Source organism: Caretta caretta, chromosome 15 (genome assembly GCF_965140235.1).
Source record: "Caretta caretta isolate rCarCar2 chromosome 15, rCarCar1.hap1, whole genome shotgun sequence".
Classification (NCBI taxonomy): Eukaryota; Metazoa; Chordata; order Testudines; family Cheloniidae; genus Caretta; species Caretta caretta.
Window position 1 is genome coordinate 27755147 of NC_134220.1, and position 20079 is coordinate 27775225.

Here is a 20079-nt window from a genome sequence, read left to right on the forward strand (position 1 = left end):
AAGTGGTGGAAGGTGATGGATCATGCTGTCCGGCATCAGCAAAAGCAAGGCAAACCCGTCGGGGATGAACGCGAAAGTTCTGAGCAAAGTCACTTTGATCCAGATTCTCCAGGCTATGTAGGCACCTTTAAAACCTTTAGTGGGTCAGGACCGTAGTGAACAAAGAGCTCTGCAGTCAGGTGGGAGCAGGTAGGAAACACCACCTGGATTGTGTAGGCAAATGCTGAAAAGTTAACTGGAGTAAAAGATTCATGCACATCAATGTTGAATGGGGATATTGCGGCAGGACTAATATATTGGTCTGTTGTTAGCCATGCAACACGGCAGAGTTTAGTTACTTCTGAATTGCACAGCGGGAGTCTGGCCGCGGTCCCTCTGGGAGTTGGCATGGTACTGGTGATGCACCCTGATGGGAAGGCCCCCAGGGTCTGCAAGGACCGAAAGCAAAGGGGTGCGGGAGCTGGGGGTCTCAGCCATCTCACCCTGACCTGAAGATGTCAGCGTGGGCGAGGCTTTTGGGGATGTGTGGTGTTGGACCCAGCTCAGCAGCCTGCCGTTTAAATAAAAGGTGAAATTCTTATCTCTTATTTAAGCTCCAGCATTAAATTATAATTTTCGTTGATGCAAAGCGCATCAATGATTTATCTTGGTGTGACATTACTGTAGTGTTAGGAATTTAGCCAAAGGCAAAGGACGCAGGGTGTAAACTAGTTACTTTGTTTAATTCCATGGATCCTTTTGACAACCTCCTCCCTTCTCACTGCCACGTGGGCACTTGGGAACTCCTGCCTTCCATGGGGCAGCAGAGATGTATTGGGAGTAAATGGGCCAGTGGCTACAGAACCACAGCCAGATAAACATTTCTCTGCCTGCTAATGCTGTCATGGTTGTTATTATTATATTTATATTACAGTAGTGCTCAGAGTCGCGATCTCTGGTGGGGCTTTATTGCCCTTGGCACTGGACAGACTAATAGAGGTGGTCCTGCCCCTGTCTGCAATCTAAATAGACTGGACAAGCAACAGCTGTAATGTCATTATCGTCCCTGTCTTGCAGGTGGGTAGACAGGCACAGAAAGAAGTGACTTGACCAAGGTCACACAGTGAGTCTGTAGCAGAGCCAAGGGTTGAACCCAGGTCTCTCGAAACCCAATGCGGTGTTGTGGCTTAGCTGCAAAGTCGTGTTTCCTGTCTTGCTCATGTCTGCCCTCTGTGGGGCTCCCCCTGAGCCCTCTCTTGGGTTTCTGGGTTCCATATTAAAATAACTGACCAGTGCGTGGAAGGTCCAGCTCCCAGCTCTAATGATGGGACATAGCGTAACAGACAACACCTGGGAATGGAAGCACAGCTGCTTGCATCTGGCAGGATTTCAGGGCCGTGGAGAAGGGTGAGGTAAACGCCTTGTGACTGGCCAGCCGTATCTTTCTCCTCCTTAACAGCCAGGTGCTTTTCCTCCCGCGGACGGATTCATGCACATAGACAGTGTGCTGCTTCTTAACGCTGACTGTGAAGCACGTAATGAAGCATGGTGAGCGCACTGGCTGTCTTCTCTGCCAGCCCATGTCAGCAGGGTTGGCTATCCTGGGGGCTGTTGGAGCCGTTTCTGTCGACCACGATACGGGGGTTCCACGTGTGTAACGTTGTGGGGATAAGGCATATGCTCCAGAGTCAGGGATAGTACTAAGCCGCCTTCAGTTAGAAGCAAATAAAGCCGAGCGAGCTGCATAGTTTGCTGGTCTGGTGGATACAGCACGGGACCAGGAGTCGGGAAACCTGGCTTCTCTTCTTGGTTCTGCCACTGACTCATTGTGTGACCTTGGACAACTCAGCTGAGCTCTTTGCCTGAGGTTCCCTGTCTGTAACAAGGGGGTAATGATATTGATCTTCCCTGGTGGAGCACCGGGAGACCTGTCACTGAAGAGTGCTGTACAGCAGCTGACTAGTAGGAGTCTTTCTTGCTCCTAGGGCTGGAATGGACTCCACTAACATGGTGCTTAGCGTACGGCTAACATGGCGCATTAACACGGGGCTTAGGGTTGCTCGCACCGGATCACTGCTATGATTCCTACCAGAGAGCTACAAGATAGTGTCTCTTCTGGGCTCATCTTGTGGCTGGGCATATGGCTCTGAGCTAGACACGTGGGGGTGATCGTGTCGGGGGTGTGTGTGTGTGTGTAGGTTTTTCTGCTCACTCTCACTGTAGAGTTGAGAAGGAGGCTCACCCATGTCTCTGACAGATGATTAGCTGAGTTTAATGATCGCTGGGGGTTTCCTGATCACTTGGGGGTTGAGTGGCAGCTGGGAAGGCAAGCTGAAATGCACTACCTGTCCCCAGTGAAATTTCACTGACTGCTCTCACTAGGGTGAGGCATTAGAGGGAGGCACTGACAAGTTGGCTTTGCTTGGAGGTGCCCAGTGCTGATGTTCCACCAGGTTCTTCTAAGTGGGATTCTTTATGCTGTTGCCTCTGCAGCGAGGGTGGCTGCGTGGGGAGCCTGGTAGGTACCAGCGAGAGTTTGTGTCTTTCATAACACAAGAACCCGGGGTCAGCCAATGAAATGAATAGGCAGCGGGTATAAAACAAACAATAGGAAGTATTTCTTCACACAGCACCCTGTCAACCTGTGGAACTCCTTGCCAGGGGATGTTGTGAAGGCCAAAACTATAACTGGGTTCAAAAAAGAATTAGATAAGTTCATGGAGGATAGGTGCATCAGTGGCTATTAGCCAAGATGGTCAGGGATGTGATCCCGAGCTTTGAGTGTCCTTAGCCTCTGATTGCTTGAAAGTCCCATTACCCCCAGCTATCAGAGAGCAAAGACTGACCCCAGTGGGAGGGATGTGCAGAGCACTGACACATGGCGACCTGAAAGCAGGGGAGACATTGGGTCTGTTCCCACATGTGCCAACTCCCAGCATGACGTCAACCAAAGTGTGTGTCCCCTCTGTGTATCTACTTAGACAGCCCCAGTACCTCCCAAATGTTAATGCCTTTAACCTCCCAGGACCCCGGGGGCCAGGGCAGGGCTGTTATCCCTGTTATCATAGAATCATAGAATATCAGGGTTGGAAGGGACCTCAGGAGGTCATCTAGTCCAACCCCCTGCTCAAAGCAGGACTAATCCCCAATTAAATCATTCCAGCCAGGGCTTTGTCAAGCCTGACCTTAAAAACTTCTAAGGAAGGAGATTCTACCACCTCCCTAGGTAACGCATTCCAGTGTTTCACCACCATCCTAGTGAAAAAGTTTTTCCTAATATCCAACCTAAACCTCCCCCACTGCAACTTGAGACCATTACTCCTTGTCCTGTCCTCTTCTACCACTGAGAATAGTCTAGAACCATCCTCTCTGGAACCACCTCTCAGGTAGCTGAAAGCAGCTATCAAATACCCCCTCATTCTTCTCTTCCACAGACTAAACAATCCCAGTTCCCTCAGCCTCTCCTCATAAGTCATGTGTTCCAGACCCCTAATCATTTTTGTTGCCCTTTGCTGGACTCTCTCCAATTTATCCACATCCTTCTTGTAGTGTGGGGCCCAAAACTGGACACAGTACTCCAGATGAGGCCTCACCAATGTCGAATAGAGGGGGACGATCACATCCCTCGATCTGCTTGCTATGCCCCTACTTATACATCTCCAAATGCCACTGGCCTTCTTGGCAACAAGGGCACGCTGCTGACTCATATCCAGCTTCTCGTCCACTGTCACCCCTAGGTCCTTTTCCGCAGAACTGCTGCCTAGCCATTCGGTCCCTAGTCTGTAGCGGTGCATTGGGTTCTTCCGTCCTAAGTGTAGGACCCTGCACTTATCCTATTTGAACCTCATCAGATTTCTTTTGGCCCAATCCTCCAATTTGTCTAGGTCCCTCTGTATCCTATCCCTGCCCTCCAGCGTATCTACCTCTCCTCCCAGTTTAGTATCATCCGCAAATTTGCTGAGTGCAATCCACACCATCCTCCAGATCATTTATGAAGATATTGAACAAAACCGGCCCCGGGACCGACCCCTGGGGCACTCCACTTGACACCGGCTGCCAACTAGACATGGAGCCATTGATCACTACCCGTTGAGCCCGACAATCTAGCCAACTTTCTACTCACCTTATAGTGCATTCATCCAGCCCATACTTCTTTAACTTGCTGACAAGAATACTGTGGGAGACCGTGTCAAAAGCTTTGCTAAAGTCAAGAAACAATACATCCACTGCTTTCCCTTCATCCACAGAACCAGTAATCTCATCACAGAAGGCGATTAGATTAGTCAGGCATGACCTTCCCCTGGTGAATCCATGCTGGCTGTTCCTGATCACTTTCCTCTCATGTAAGTGCTTCAGGATTGATTCTTTGAGGACCTGCTCCATGATTTTTCCGGGGACTGAGGTGAGGCTGACTGGCCTGTAGCTCCCAGGATCCTCCTTCTTCCTTTTTTAAAGATTGGCACTACAGTAACCTTTTTCCAGTCATCTGGGACTTCCGCCGTTCGCCACGAGTTTTCAAAGATAATGGCCAATGGCTCTGCAATCACAGCCGCCAATTCCTTTAGCACTCTCGGATGCAACTCGTCCGGCCCCATGGACTTTGCACGTCCAGCTTTTCTAAATAGTCCCTAACCACCTCTTTTTCCACAGAGGGCTGGCCATCTACTCCCCATGTTGTGATGCCCAGCGCAGCAGTCTGGGAGCTGACCTTGTTAGTGAAGACAGAGGCAAAAAAAGCATTGAGTACATTAGCTTTTTCCACATCCTCTGTCACTAGGTTGTCTCCCTCATTCAGTAAGGAGCCCACACTTTCCTTGGCTTTCTTCTTGTTGCCAACATACCTGAAGAAACCCTTCTTGTTACTCTTGACATCTCTTCCTAGCTGCAGCTCCAGGTGCGATTTGGCCCTCCTGATTTCATTCCTACATGCCCGAGCAGTATTTTTATACTCTTCCCTGGTCATATGTCCAACCTTCCACTTCTTGTAAGCTTCTTTTTTTATGTTTGTTATGCAGTTGAGGAGCCGAGGCACAGATCTTCAGAGGTAGTTAGGCTCCTAACTTCCATTGAAATCAATGGAGCCTTAATTCCTCCCAGGATCTGGGCCAGAAAGGCTAAGTGACATGCCTGTGGTCTCAGGGGAAGTCTGTGGCAGAGCCCATTCCCCACTTTCGTATCTGTACTACAGAGATAACAGTTCAGTGCATTTGATGAAAGGGGCTAGACACATACCAAGTAGCATTAATATTCATTCCCATATCCCTGGGCTTTTTATAAAGTGCCCATAAGGCCCTTCCCTGGAAATATCACCTCCAGTGTTCACATACGAATATGCCAGTCCCATTTTCAACTCTGGTCAACTAGACAAACTACGTAATAGAACTAAACCGTGCAAAGAGCTCCGCAGCGGGGCAGCACGTGTGGATGTGGCTGCATCTTCCGGGTTTCCATTAAATAAGAACGTTAGAAGATCATGGAAGTTGGCAAAACATCCAAAGGCGAAAAGCAAACAAGTTGGTGGAACAGGTTTATGTGCTGTAAATTGACCTACAGGGCCTAGGAAATTCACACCGGGTTCTCCCTGTCTCTGTGGGATCTAAACACTGCACAGGTCAGTTAAGTCATCAACACAAGATCCGTTGTAAACTTTGTGGAATCTTTTTCTTTTTGTCATTCCTCTGGTCATAGGGACCTCGGTTTGGGGTTCAATTCCTTCCCCCACCCCAGTTCCCTGTTAGACCGCTGTAGTTATGGCAGAAGCAACTTGATCAAACAGGGTCCTGCAGCATGCCCTAGAGGCGCCCCGACTCTGCGTTGCTGTATTATGATCTTAAAGTCAGCGGTGACCTCTGCTAAAAATAATTCCTAGAGTGAGCCAGAAAAACCCCAGCAATCATCACTGATGACCAGAAGTGGCACCAAGCAATAAAACGAAGGGTCAAAGGCTGTTAAGTGCTGCTTACTGGTTCGAGAACAGACCCAGCAGCTTTGCAGTGGATGCAGTTGCACAGCCCCAGCGGTGTGAGGAGAGTGTAGGTGGTAATTATTAACTCTGCAGCGGGGCACGGATTCTGGTCTCCGTTACACTCGTGCCAAGCTGGAGTATCCCTGCTGCAATCCATGCGTATGCCAGGAAGATCTGCCTGTGGCTTGGATGGGAGAGACTCCAGATTCATGCCGACCTAGCTGGGACCAGAGTCCGGCCTTCAGGGATTTCTTCTCTTCTTTGAAGCCCTGGTTTCGCATTTCCTCACCTCCTATTTCTGTTTTCCCTCAGGTGATTGCACTTAGTAAAAGAAGCAAGGAGGCTGAGACGGCTTTCCTCAGTGTTTACAAGCAATTAATTGGAGCACCAGGTAAGGAATGCTTTGGCTACTTAGCTGAATAATTAATGTTGAGAACAGACCGCCCAGCAGCCATTAGAAGCAAGGATTGCTGTGTATGCTGCATGCCACAGCATCACTGCCCTGTCCTGGTGCTCAGGGCTTTCTGCAGCTCTATCTCTCATGTTATCCATCCCTTCAATTGCCCAGAATCGGGTCTCCTTCCAGTGTCCTTTGGGCCATGGCACTGCATCCTCAGTGTTTGATCTCCCTGCATCACGGCCGGGATGGTAGCCACTAACTTTTCCATGTTCTTTTTGAGATCCGAGCAGGTGGCACAGACAAAGTGGAAGCAGCTTTTGCCATTCTTGTATTTTGGCACGTGAGCCAAATGTATCTTGACATTAGAAAAGAAATACATTTGCTCGAGCCTTGTAATAACATGGCTTCTATCCCCAGTTGTGTTTTTGACAGTAAGTTAACTACAATGACTGAGCTCCTTTTACAGCCCAGCTCCCAACAAGGACATGTAGGGGGTTTAAACACGCATCGGGACAGCCACCGAACCCTACACCTAGCGCTGTTCATGCCCATCTGTATGTTGTCTGAGCTCTTTTGAAAGGAGAGCCAATCAAGGCTGACCCCAAGGTTAACATACAGTAACTGGGCATCCTGAGCCTAGAATGAACCGTCCACCCCTCCGTGCTCAGTAATAACAATGCTTTCTAGCACAGGGTCACACAGCCCTGTGCGAATGGTATTCCCGCAGCCTTGCAAAATCCTGCTTGTCAGCTCATCTGGGGCAACTAGCGAGGGTTTGATGGGCAAGTAAAATAATGTTGGGTTTTTCATTCTCGTCACAGTGGTCAGGGTGGGTGAGCAGATTTGGTGCCTGGTCTGTTAAATGTTCACAACTGGTTTAGCAAGACTCTGTTGTCCCCATCTTATAGATGGGGAAACTGAGGCACAGAGAGTAAAGCAACTTGGCGAAGTCCAGCGGCAGAACTGGGCCTGGCATCCTGATTCGTGGCCAACCAGCAGCCAACTCTGCCTCCTGCCAAAGTTGTCCATGGAGCAAAGCAGTGTGGTGCAGCGGTTTGGGTGCTGGACTAGCATTCAGGAGTCCTGGGTTCTAACGCTGGTTCTGCCTCATGGGCTGTGCGAGCTTGTCAAGTCTCTGTGTCCCTAGAAAAATAGGGCTAGCTGCTGCCATGCTCAGAGCTCCCTCTGGGAAAGGACTAGAGGCTCTGCGTAGTGTGGCCTCCCCCGCACCTTCACCAGACTCTGGCCCCCCCACTGGTGGATTTGGTGCCTGGCCCTGCGTAGGCTTGAGCAGTAACTCCTAGCAGAGAGCCCCGTGTGTCGTACCAGGGGCCCTTTGCATTACGCGAACCCTCGCTCATGCAGTGCTTGGCAGGAAGGAGTCTCCCGGTATCGAAGAACCAGCCGAGCTGTCAAGTCGGAGGATGAAGAGTTGCAAGGTGCAGGAGGGCTCCGGCAGGGACACTAACTCATCGGGCAGACATTTAGGAATAACAAAATGTTTTAATGATTTCTTAGGGGAATTCAGGAGACATATTTTTGTCCTCATTAAATTTTATCCTGCGATACGAGAACCAAATGTCAGAGCTGTTTCCGGAGCCCGGATCTATTCGTTCACCCTCCCCATGCAGACCCCACCTCAGCGCGGGCTCTCACTCCTGTAATTTTAGCCATCTCGATGCATTCCTTGACAGGCAGATTCTTTGTAGACTACTTTCGAAGCGACACACAAGTCCTGATTCAACGTTTTTGTTCTGAATGGCTGCTGTCAACACAGCTCCCCGGCGGAGGCTGATTGCTCAGCGAGTATTTTGATAAGTGAGCGGGGCTGTGTGGCTGCAATTACGAAAGAAGATCGTAAATCTTTTCGATATTGTTCACACAGATGTGGCCTGAAGTGAGGGGGGAAAAAAGCAGTAAAATGTGTTAAAAGCATAATTAATGTCATTGTTGCCGAGGAAGATTTGATTTAAGCCTCCCTTTTACTTATGTAGCAGGGCGGCTGATTTCTGTCTCGCGTTGGGCAAACCCACGAGGCGCAGCCCCGGGCTGGAGGGAAGGGGCTTTTTAGTGGAGTGACTGGGGAGAAGTTGGTGAGCACATGGGCTGAAGAAGAGGGAGATGCAGGGGGAACGGAGCGTGTTGCCTCCATTGAGGATTTGCCTCTGTTTCAGCCAGCAGCATAGCTGCACGGGTGTAATTCATGGTGTAGACTGGAACAGCCACTGTTTGCACTGGCCAAGTGGATACCGATTTCCAGCAGGGGCATACTTTGTCGGTGCAAATAGCAGCTGTGCCTGTCTACACTGATGGCTGAAATTGGAGCAAATCCCTGGTGTAGACAAGGCCTAGCGGTGACCAGATGTCCCGATTTTATAGGGACAGTCCCAATATCCAGGGATTTGTGTTATATAGGCACCTATTACCTCCCACCCCCTATCCCGATTTTTCACACTTGCTATCTGGTCACCCTAACAAGGTCTTCTGTCTGTCTAGCTAACTCTAGCTGTAGCTGCTCCGCTGTAAGCCCCGAGCATAGACACAGCCTACAGCGATGAAAGGGCTTTTCCCATTGATGTAGGTATCCACCTCCCCAACAACGGGAGCAAGGCTGATAGAAGAATTCTTAGGTCAGCAGAACTATGGCACTTCGGTTATGAATTTTTCACATGCCTGAGCACTGTAACTGTGTCAGCCTAAGTGCGGCTCAGACCTTCGTCCCAAATCCTGCCCCTTCCTCTTGTCCAGAGGGGCTCCGCTCTGCAGGGGCTGTCTGGGGGCATGTGCAGGATGGAGCAGGGGTGGTGGATCTGTCACCGGGTGGCTCCTCCAGCCATTGGTCCCTGCACTGGGGGTACCAGGTGTCTGGAGGCTCCTGCACCCTGAATCTGGAGCAGGTGCAGCCCCTGCTTCTGCCTGCACATGGGGAGGTAGGGGACTACCATGGCCATGCAGGCCCTAAGACAGGAGTAGCAGCTGCTATCACTTTGCGGTGACCTTGTGAGCTAGAGAAATTCCTTCCCTCACCATGTGGCCACTGAGTGACTGGGGTTGGGCACTAGGTGTAGCATTTCCCCCGGGAGGATACTGCTGCTTTCCCAAAGGGCACTCAGGGGCTAAGGAAAGTAACTAGCCCTCCCCTCACTCCCCACACGGGGCTGGGTGCTCAGCAGGGCTGCATCTGGGGTCTCAGAGGGGTTCCGTGCACCTTCCCTGACCCGATTCGTGCAGGGAGCGGTGCTGGGTCACTCCCGCTAATGCCAGACGACATGGGAAGACATGCTGTTAACTTTCAACAGCAATGTCACGTGACAGGCCTCCGTGCGTGCGGGGTTGCTGAAGGCGAGCTAGTGGGCTTGGCCGGCTCTGCCAGCAAGCTGCTCATGGAACCAGCCCAGAGAGAGCCTTGCAGATGGGAGACGGGGAAATGCCCTGCCAGGGTCAGCCAGTAGTGGCGAGGGAGGTTTCATGGTCAGCTGCATGGAGAAGGGATGAATGAGGGTCCAGTCCTGCAGTCTCCTGCTGATACCAACAGCAGCAGCATTTGGCCTCTTGACTTGAGTATCAATGGGAATGTTTGCCCAAGCAAGGGCTGCAGAACTGGGCCCAGAGGTGAAGGAGTCCCAGGGGGGAGCATGGGAGAGTTAAAAGCCAGGGGACGGCTGTGGTCTGGAAATGGATGGGTAACTGTGAGTGAGGCTCTCCCTTCCTGCCGGTGCTGAGTGATCCCGCCGTCTGGAGTCCCTCAACGTGCCAGGCACGGTGTAGTTTGCTGGAGATGCGTCGTCGTTCTGCAGCCGCTCTGTGCAGCTTCACGGCAACTTTGATGTAATGTGTAATTAGACGTTAACTAGAGTAATGTTCCGTGAGTATCACATGGAGCTGGAACATTTCAGGACCCGGGAAGGCCAATGAATTATTCAGTGAATAACTCGGGTAAGAACAGCCAAGCTGAGTGGAAAATATAACCCCAAAATCCAGGGCAGCAAGAGCCAAAATGTTGAGTTAGAAACATCAGGCCAAATTCAGTTCTATTCCACCCATGTCTCTGCATTGACTTTAGTGGGGCTGGATGGGCAGCCTCAGAACATCTCCTGAACATTAACGCTGGCCTTTCTTGGGCCCTGTATTAATCAAAGCGGGGGGAACGCTGGTTCAGAGGCAATAAGAACCATCCAGAACGTTCACCCAGCCCACAAACCCCAAGCTAACTCTTCTTCAGAGTTCTTGAAAGTTTGACCAACTCTTGTATTTCGAGATGGGACATGAGGTGAGCTGGGAGTTTCAGCTTGAGTTCCTGGTGGGAGGGGTTCAGCTTGGCACCCACACTGGGCCTCTGACCCTTCAGGGGTCCCCCATCACTAGGGCTGCAGAGCTAAAGCGTACTGAAGGTCAGTTCCCGAGGGCACAACCTTCAGTTACTGACAATGTTTAGATTAAAAGATCTAAGTTGTAGGGCCCACCCCAGAGGTCCTTGCTCAGTTTGGACTCCGTGCATCTTCAGGCACAATTCCCGTTGGTGCTCAGGGGCCAAATCCTGGGGTATCCTGAGCACTCACTGCTCCCCCTGACTGCAGGAAGGGCTTTGCTTTCATGAGGACTCAGTGTAGCAGGGACATTCAGGTTTGACCCATCATGATCCCGGCTGCAGGTTAGAGATGGAACCAAACCAAGACCCTGCTCCTGTGCATGACGACTTCCAGGATTAGGGCCCAAAGCCCCTAATGCAAATACCCCCGACAGGATCAGAATGGGGAATCTGCAGCAGTCCCTTCACTATGAGATGTGCAAGGTCAGATCCCCTCTATATTGCAGACACCTCCAGACTTTCAGCTCGGAGCCATGCAGCTGGATGGATGCCATCCCTCGTCGGCACTCTGCTTCCCCAAACATGCTCAGGTCCCCAGCGGGTTTCAGTCTCTCTGCGGCAGAGTGTGGAAAGGTATTTTGTCTTTTCTTTACCAGGGAATTGGGTTTTCCTGGAAGCGTTACCAAGGTTTCCTAACGAAGCCGAAAACCCAACTCTTACGGACGCATCAGTGAAAGACATTCTCCTTCCCTGTGAAGTTGTGAATATTAAAATAGTGTGCAATAGCACCCGCTAGTGGCTGTATTTGGCATCGGTGAGTTGAGAAAAATACCAGGCCAATTTTTATTTTTAAAAAAAGACTACGTTTTGCATTCAAGTATTTAAAAAAACAGGTGGTTTGATCTCTTGTGAGGTGAGGCTCTAATGAAATCAAAGTAAGTTAGTCATTTAATTAAGCATTGTGTGCACAAATGGGTTAGTAATTGCCACACAAAGCCAATATCATTTTAATCCACACGTTGTTTTCATAGGACTGGTCCTGCAAACACTGATGCATGTGCCTAATTCCGCCAGTGTGAGTTGCCTCCCTTGTGAGTAGAATTACACACCTGTGTCGGCGTTAGCAGGGTTGGGCCCATAGTCAGTAACAGACCTCTCCACTTGCCCCAAACTGGTACAGGAGGCAGGGGGCTGAAATGTGATATACAAACCTAAGATGAGGGACACTCAGAATGATTCTTCCAATGTCATAGGCACCGCTCCCTTTACTGTCAATGGTTCTTCCTGTGAGCCCAGCCTCATGATGCTTCATTTCTGATGTAAATTGTTTCTAACAATAAAAGGCTCTGATCCTGCATCGTCAAAGTCAATGGGAACTTTGCCATTAACATCACCGGGCAGCAGATCAGACTCGAGGTGAGGGGTACCGCATGTGTGGACCAGATGGCTCTCTGGGACTACAGTGAGTTACATCCCTTGAAATGAAGGACATCTGAGAGAGATGGTTGGTGGTCACATGTGGTTGGCTGGACCTTTAAGATGTGTTGGCCAAATTAAGGGATATATTAAATTTCAAACCCTATTTTTAAAATGTAGATCTTAGGCAAGTTGATTTTATTGCCTCTGTTGCCTCCATGTGGACCGTCCGTTTAGCCCACAGATCACACAAAATCTCACCTCTCACGTGGGCTAGCCGGGAGGGAATGGCGATACGCTGTTTTAAGATCAAATGTATTCTTTGGAGCTCCCAGGTCCAAAAATATATAATCAAAATGCAAACAGCTCACATCTGAAGAGGAAATGTTTAGAAAATGTGTCATCTTTATTTCAGCAAAGGTATGGTTGCTGAAAGAAGCTAGATGGAAATGCTGATACAGGCAAAACTCCATCGTGGCTTTATTACACAGGGTAGTGGCATACATTTTTGCTATTACATTATTTCTTGTTACAAAGAGACAAAGGAATTTGCCATAACAGATTGGCTCATTGGTCTGTCTAGCTTTTTATTCTGCATTGGCTGTTCCCTGGTGCTTCCGGGGCTAGCAAGAAAAGACCCTCTTGGTGATATACCTAACCAGTATGTGCAATGGGAATGAGGTGGGAAATGCTTCACAACCCAGCAGTCTATCATCTTAGGCCCTGGAGCATGAGGTTTAATTACCTATATCGTTATCTTAGCTTGCATAGCTACAAATGTTATTAATGGCTGTAAAATTATCCTTTTTAAAATCAGCCATGCTATATGTCTTCAGCTGATGACCCTCTGTAGCTGGGAATTCGACAAGTGGACTGTATGCTGTGGGAAGGCATGGTTTCCTTTTATTGGTTCTAAATTTATGGCCCTCTAATTTAATTGAGTGTCACTTTCTGCTAATGTGTGCCAGGGTAAGATGCAAGGGTTAATTTCTACTGTGCTGCGGCTAAGCGGGAATCCTTAGTCAACTGTCCACTAACTTGTTTCTTTACTGTAGCTTCTTTTTCCGGGGATAAATCCATCAGTTATACCAGCAAATCAGGTTTATTCAGTGCTCATATACAGTAATCTGATGCACATCTTTAGTTCTCTTCAATCCAAGGATCTCAAAGCGCTTTATAAACATTATTTGTATTTATTTATTTAGATTTTAAAAAATTTAAAAGACGCTTATGCAATTAAAAATTTAAAAGATGCTCTGGACATCCAAGACATCATTAATAATATAGTAAAATCCGAGCAGCAATACAGTCCTCATCAGGACAGGGACTCAGCCAGGCAGGCACCTACAGAAACTCCTTTCTACCCTATCATCATTAGGGACATTCCCTATGCTGTCTCTCACAGCCCTATCAAACTGGCATCTCTTGCAGCATGCTTGGAAAGTCAGCAAATCCAAGCTATTAATCAAGGAATTTAGCCTCCCACCACCATGATGTAATCATATTATTGGCTAGTATTATTATTCTCATGTAACATAGGGAAACTGAGGCACAGAGACAATAAAGCAATTATTTTCAGGACGGTTGGATGCTTCATTTTTGGGGCATCCAATGTGAGACATTTGGGCCTGGCTTTTCAAAGGTATTGAGCAACTGCAGCTCCCACTGACTTCGGCTGGAGTTGAGAGTGCTCAGAAGCTCTGAAAAGTGGGGCCAGGGTTTCTAAGTCTGGGCATCCAGAATTCATCAATTCATCAATTGCAAGGTCAGAAGGGCCCATTGTGATCAGCTCGTCTGACCACTTGGGTAACAGGTCAGAGACCTGCCCCACAGTAATGCCTAGAGCAGTGCTTGTAGAAAAGCAGCCAATCTTGATTTCAAAATCGCCCGTGTTGGAGGATCCCCCAGGACCCTTGGTAAATATTTCCAGTGAGAAGCCACTTTTTTGAAAATTTGGCCCCAAGTGACTTGCTCAATGGATTAGATATTCTGGATCTCCTGAGCCAGAAGCCGAAGACCATCCCTAGCTCAGGGGACACTGGGATTTCCATTGTAAGCCCTGGCTTTCATTGGTTCCTCTAACTCAATCATTTTTGCCAGGGATTCCAATGAGGAGAGCTCAGACCAGACCAAACCTCAGTGTGGGGGATTCTTGGCCACCGTTGGGTACATTGGATCTGACTCTCCTCTCATGTCTGGGTAAATCAGGAGTAACTCCACTGGAATCGTAGTGTTCTCTTGCGGTAAAACTGCTGCAGTGAGCGGGGAATCGGGCCCACCTTAATGCACATGACATATGCTGATTGGACCAGGAAATGGACGTCATCTCTTTATCCACAGAGCAAGTAGAGAATGAGCAGCGGCTGGTGAGCTTTACCCACCCCAGCCACCACCTCTTGAATCTGGATGGAACCATCTTTAGGGATTAATGGGTAGTCCAGAGCTCCTGAGTTGTGTTCTTTGCTTTGGCACCGACTTGCCGTTGTCCTTGGGCAGTCGCTTTCTGTACATTGCTTTGCCCAGCTGCACTAGGGTAGCACAAAAGAGACTGATCTTCAACGGGTTTAGAGACTGATCTTACATCAGTGCTGTGCAGTGACTCACGGCTGCAGAGGTGAAAAGTGAGCACACAAGCTTTGCTCCTCACTTGAGCATGTTTTCTTCTTTCCCCTGCTATAATTATTATCAGAACAAGCCTTTCCTCTTCTTGGTTCTTGCTGAGAAAGGGGGATTTGGAGTGATTCTTTATGCAGCTGCTTTTACTGTAGTGAGAAACTAGCTGGACATATTTAAAAGCAAACAGAAGGCTTCTCCCCCCGCTCCCCATGCTTAACTTGTGTACCTTAGTCACTCTGCCTGGCATTTAGCTGATGCCTCAAATAATTCTTCAAGACAAAGTAAATGGGATTTCCTTTGATAAAGCAATTCTTCAGTTACAGGCATTTTAAGTATGCATATTTTGACAGTCGTCTTGTTGTGTGGTCTTTTATTTCTATAAAGAAAACCACCCGGCTGCGTTTCAAAATGAACAACAATGGATTGTTCTCTGAATTTTGGCAGAAATGGTGGTTGCATGAAGAAATTAATGGAGAATGGTTTTCATAAACTAATTGCAGCAAGAGATGGAAAAGAACCAGTGCGTCCATCAGGGTGCGATGCCAGTGCAGGGATACAGTTATTTGCTCAGAGCCTGTTATTCAAAGGTGCCGAATGCCGCTGCCTTCATTTGGAATGGTGACCTCTTCTGAAAACCAGGCGGTAGATTCCTTGGGCAAGATTCATCGTTGGGGTAACTCAATGAAGTTAATGGCATTCTACCAGGAATGTATTTGGCTCATCTTGCTAGAATGAAAAAGGCCAGAGTTTCAATCAATGGCCTCCATTTTGACAGACTCACTAATTCTGCTCACTTAGCAGTGTAAGTCTTTAATTGGTGGGGACCTTGATGTTGACATGGATTAAATTGCAGGTGTTACCTGATGAAGTTTTGCACCTTAAAAACTGTAGACTTGGATAAAGGTGCACTGAAAATTTGACCCAATGGGCTATATCCAAAGCCTAGTGAAGACTGGGGAAAGACTCCCATCAACTTCCATAGGAATTGGATCAGGTCTTTTATACATAACGTCAAGGTAGAAATTGAAAGGTGTCAAAGGAGCATTTTGGTCTTTGACTAATATTTGCTTCATTTTGATCTTCTGTCTTAGAAAATGTATGGAGTCAATTCTTTTTTTGGAGGATTTCTTCATCAGAAACTGGAGAGTTCAAATTGGTCTTACGAGGAGACTTTTGTAACCATTTATACTAGGTAGAAAGCAACATTTAGCGCCAGTCCTCCATTGGTATAAATCAATTTATCTCCACTGAAGTCAGCCAGGCTATGCTGATTTATACCACTGAGGAACTGGCCTTCCAGACCCAAGTAAAGCCTTGGAAAAGATGCTTAACTGGCTAGTGCAGTTGAGGTTCTTGGTCAAGGGCCACACCCAAGTTTTCTCACTGACTTCACTGGGCTTTGGGTAAGGTTCTGAGTCCATAACTTGGCGTTAAATTGTATTCATTTTACTCTAGTAAACCCCTAAAATCTGCCATCTGCTACTAGGATTCCAAGATGGTCTCTGAGAAGAGGGTTCAGACTGTAATATCAGTGAGTGCTTCCAGCCGCTCCAGAATGGTTAGCTTAATTATTGATGTTTTAGAGAATTCTTATTTCCAGCCATTGCAGCTTGTTCATTTCCTCTGCAGTGTAGGACAGTCGGGGCACAGGCTATCATTGGGATTTGGGTACTGTTGTTTGTATTACTGTAGCGCCTGGAGGCCCTAGTCATGGGCCAGGACCCCATTGTACTAGGCGCTGTACAAACACAGGACAAAAAGCTGGTCCCTGCCCCAAAGAGCTTCCACTCTAACTGCAAGACAAGAGACCATAGAGGGATACAGACAGCCCGACGGGGGAGAACAAGGGAACAAGACGGAATGAGACAGGATTGTTCTCAGCACACCAGCAGCCTAACGGATGTCAAGTTTTCATAGGCAAACCCAATACTTGTCGTTGGAAGTCTGTAGCTGAATCACGGCATACCAAGCTGCAAGCCAGTTCCCGCTGCAGAGCACGAGGGTTGCAGCTTGTTTTGAATCAGCGGTTCCCAGCCACTACTCTGTGTGCTACTACCAGTGCTTCAAGCTTTTGTGTGACCGTAGACAGCTTCCCTTCCCTCCCTTATGCCCTTCTACAGGGCTTTGCTATCTCAGTCTGCTCTCTAGATTCCCAAGAGGCAGGCTAAGAAGGTGAAGGATTAGCTGGGTGCGTAGCCCAAGGAAATGGCCCCGGTAGTCAAAGAGCATCTCCCACGACCAGTCTGAAGAGTCTCATTTGTCTTATGCAATGGACCAAGATTCACGCAGGTGAAGGAATATTCCACCAGATCAATGACTCGCAAGTTGCAGGGACAATTTCTTTACAGATCCTTCTGCACTGAGCATTTAAAGCTATTGCCGTTGAGTCTGGCAGTGGCAGAGCACGTCCAGTGCGGTCTTGCTCCTGTTACAGTCATTGACAAAACGCCCATTGAATTCAATGGGAGCCTGATCAGGCCTCAACTCAGGTGCTTACCTCCACTGTAGCATCCGCCCTGAGTGCAGACAAGATGGCAGTCGCTCTAACAATTCACCCACTGGGGTGTTTCTCCAGCGAGGGGTGCCCCAGAAATGCAGTACGCACCCATTTATCCAAAAGGCCTGGGGGACCGCCAAAAGCTTCAAATAACCAGGCATACACATGTGGGCGCAGATAACTAGGATTTCCAGGTAAAGGGGATTCAGATAGCTGGTATTTAATTTCATGTGTGCCCAACTTTCTACACATGAATAGTCCCATTGACTGCAATCGGGTTGCCTGCTCGTGGGTGCAAAGTTAAGTAGGTGTATAACTGTCCGGAAGATGGGGGCCTAAGTATATAAATATACAGGGCTACAAGAATCCTGGCAAGTATGAAGGGATCAAATCCTGCATCCTGTAGGTGAAATTTTCCCCATACAAAAGACAAACACAAGGCCCATAGGGCCAGATCATCAAAAGAATTTAGGCACCCAAATCCCATTGAAATCAGTGGGAGTTAAGCAGATAAATACCTTTGGAGAGTCTGGGCCAAACGGCTTAAGTGGGACTTGAGTGGGGCGTTGACCTTCTACCCAGGGTGAATTTCCCCCTTCATAAGAGCAGGGCCATTGGAATCAGTAAGACCAGTACTGGCCATGATGCTGGTGGAAATCCAGAGGAAGCATGTTCACTCAGAGGACTTACTCCAGATCTACCTCTGTGTAAATGAGATAAGAACCTGGCCCAGTGGGCTCCTCGCAGGAATAAGGCAATCAGCATAGGTCCTGTATCCTAGTTAATTGCCCTGTCTATGATTTCAAACTGACATTGCACCTTGTCGACTTCCCACCACCAAGTGTCTCCAAGCAGCCTCTGTACCATTATATATGGCAAGGAAAATGAAAGGTCAGTCATGCCGTCCACATGGCTGTGGCAAGCTGGCACCATTTGTTACTACCGCGTGTAATTATTCTGCATGTGATACCATCAAAGGCTGAGGGAGTTGTTCTTAGCAACAGAGCTGGATTTTATTGTCAGTTGTTTTGCATTTGGATTTGTGCCATAGGTGTGGGGTAGAAGGCAGAGAGCCTAGCTCTCTTCCGCTTCCCTCTTTATCTAACTTTCTGACCCTGGAGAATTTGATTCTATTTTTTTCCCTCTTTTCCTCTTTTAAAAAAAAAAAATAACCTGGCTCAATAGGAGGCATTTTCTTGAACTTATTAAAAATCCAGACTTGTAAATTAATTTGTTCATGTTGTACAATGGCAGTGCAGATGGACTCATTAGCATGCACACAACAAATAATTATAGATGAATTTTTAGCTGGCCTGCTTAATGGGCTTGCTGGGTTAATTATGTCAATGTATAATTACATCAGCCCTGGGAGACATAATGGCACACCCTGCTGAGCAGACACTAGCTAATGATGGTGTAATGCTGACAGAGGGAAGACATACTGTTCTGAATGCACCTGCTTACCTCTGCACAAACTGCGATTGTCTGCGTCTGCCTTTGCCTAAATAAACAGGCATTATCGGGAGTGTGTGTTGCTGGCTGGCGTTCGAGCAGGTTTCAGGGTGGGGACGGAGGGCCCCATGAACGGAAGGAGTGCTGAAGGCCTGGGATGAAAGCCTTTATCCTCGCAGCGCTTAGGAGTGTGCTCAGACTTTAACAGGGCTCGTTGGCTTGTGTTAAGGACAATCTCAAAGACGCCGCGTTCAGATTCTGATCTCCTTGCCCCATTCTAAGGCCCAGGTTTCTAAAAGCTCCCACGCGCCCCAAATGCCCGAGTCACTGAGGCTATGAGTCCTAGGGTTTGCATACTCACCCCTTTTCCAGGATCACTGTGCGGTATGGACACCTGGGTGACTGGGGCTGTCAGAAATGGGGGCCTAAATCTGTAGCTAATCCATTGACTTTGCTGCAGTCGCTCCTAACCAATGCTGGTGTAACCGAGAGCAGAGTCTGGCCCCTTTAATTTAGGAAGGTGGCTGCAGCGTGCACCCTGTGCGGAATCGATAACGGGGGGTTGTAAGAGGAAACCCATCCTGCCTTCCCTGCCATGCGGGAAATGTGGGTGTGCAGGGAATGCAGCCTGGGGCTCACGCCTAGCCGCCGTGGCCATTACAGTCTGGATCAACTGCCCGCTAAGGGAGGCCCGTGTTCTGTGTGGCACGGATGGCCTCGATCCAGTGCAAAGGAACAGTTATGCTCACCGTAGCATTGGTCCCAGGTATGCTGGCTCTGATCAAGGCTGCAAACATCCACGTTGTTCCCAGACAGCGCGGGGGCGGCCCACTGCCCAGCTGCTGCCCCTCACCTTATCACCTTGCTCCCCTTTAGACCCCGTTCCTGTCCTGGAGGTGGCCCAGAGCGTAGAAGAGAGGCTGCAGCAGGGTCAGGGCCTCGACCCCGAGAACCCACCGCTGAAGGAGCTCAACAGGCAGCGGAAGAAGCACCCAGAGCTCCTTGGCACCAAAGGTACCAGCCGCTCCTCCCTTGCCCTGGTTCGTTTCCAGCACCGGGATGAGGGGGGGCCAGGGGCGTGTCCCTGTCCCCTGGCCCCCGGTGCTGGGGCAGTGCAGCAGGGTGGTCACCCACTCCAGCCCTGAAAGGGTTAAAGCTAGCCCTGGGAGAGGGCTGATTGGGGGAAGCAGCCACACCTGGGCCACGCCCCAATCAGGCCACACCTGGCCCTGTTATAAGGGCTCAAGGGGGAGCTGGGTCAGGACTCTCCCTCTCACTTCAGAGGGAGAAGGACCTAGCTGCCTGGGAGCTGAGGGTGCAGGCAACAGAGCAGGGATGGGGAAAGGCGAGAGGAGCTGGGGAGCTCCCGCCTGGCAACTCCCCAGGCTGCAGGCCTTGTCGAAGGCCAAAGGCCTTGTCGAAGGCTGGGGTTGCAGAGGCTGCAG

General features: G+C 49.0%; 1 protein-coding gene across 9 annotated transcripts in view; it reads left to right on the forward strand.

Annotated features, from left to right (window-relative positions):
* Nucleotides 1–20079, forward strand: part of CUX2 (cut like homeobox 2) — a 228844-nt gene that overhangs the window by 161710 nt on the left and 47055 nt on the right. For 6 of the 9 annotated variants that reach the window (XM_075120084.1, XM_075120085.1, XM_048821681.2 and 3 more), the window contains 2 exons: nt 6257–6335; nt 19511–19648. In XM_075120084.1, coding sequence (XP_074976185.1) covers nt 6257–6335; nt 19511–19648 — 217 coding nt within the window. Of the gene's footprint in view, nt 1–6256; nt 6336–11172; nt 11287–19510; nt 19649–20079 lie in introns of those variants that run through there. The other 3 variants (XM_075120083.1, XM_075120087.1, XM_075120088.1) reach the window with 2 other exon arrangements.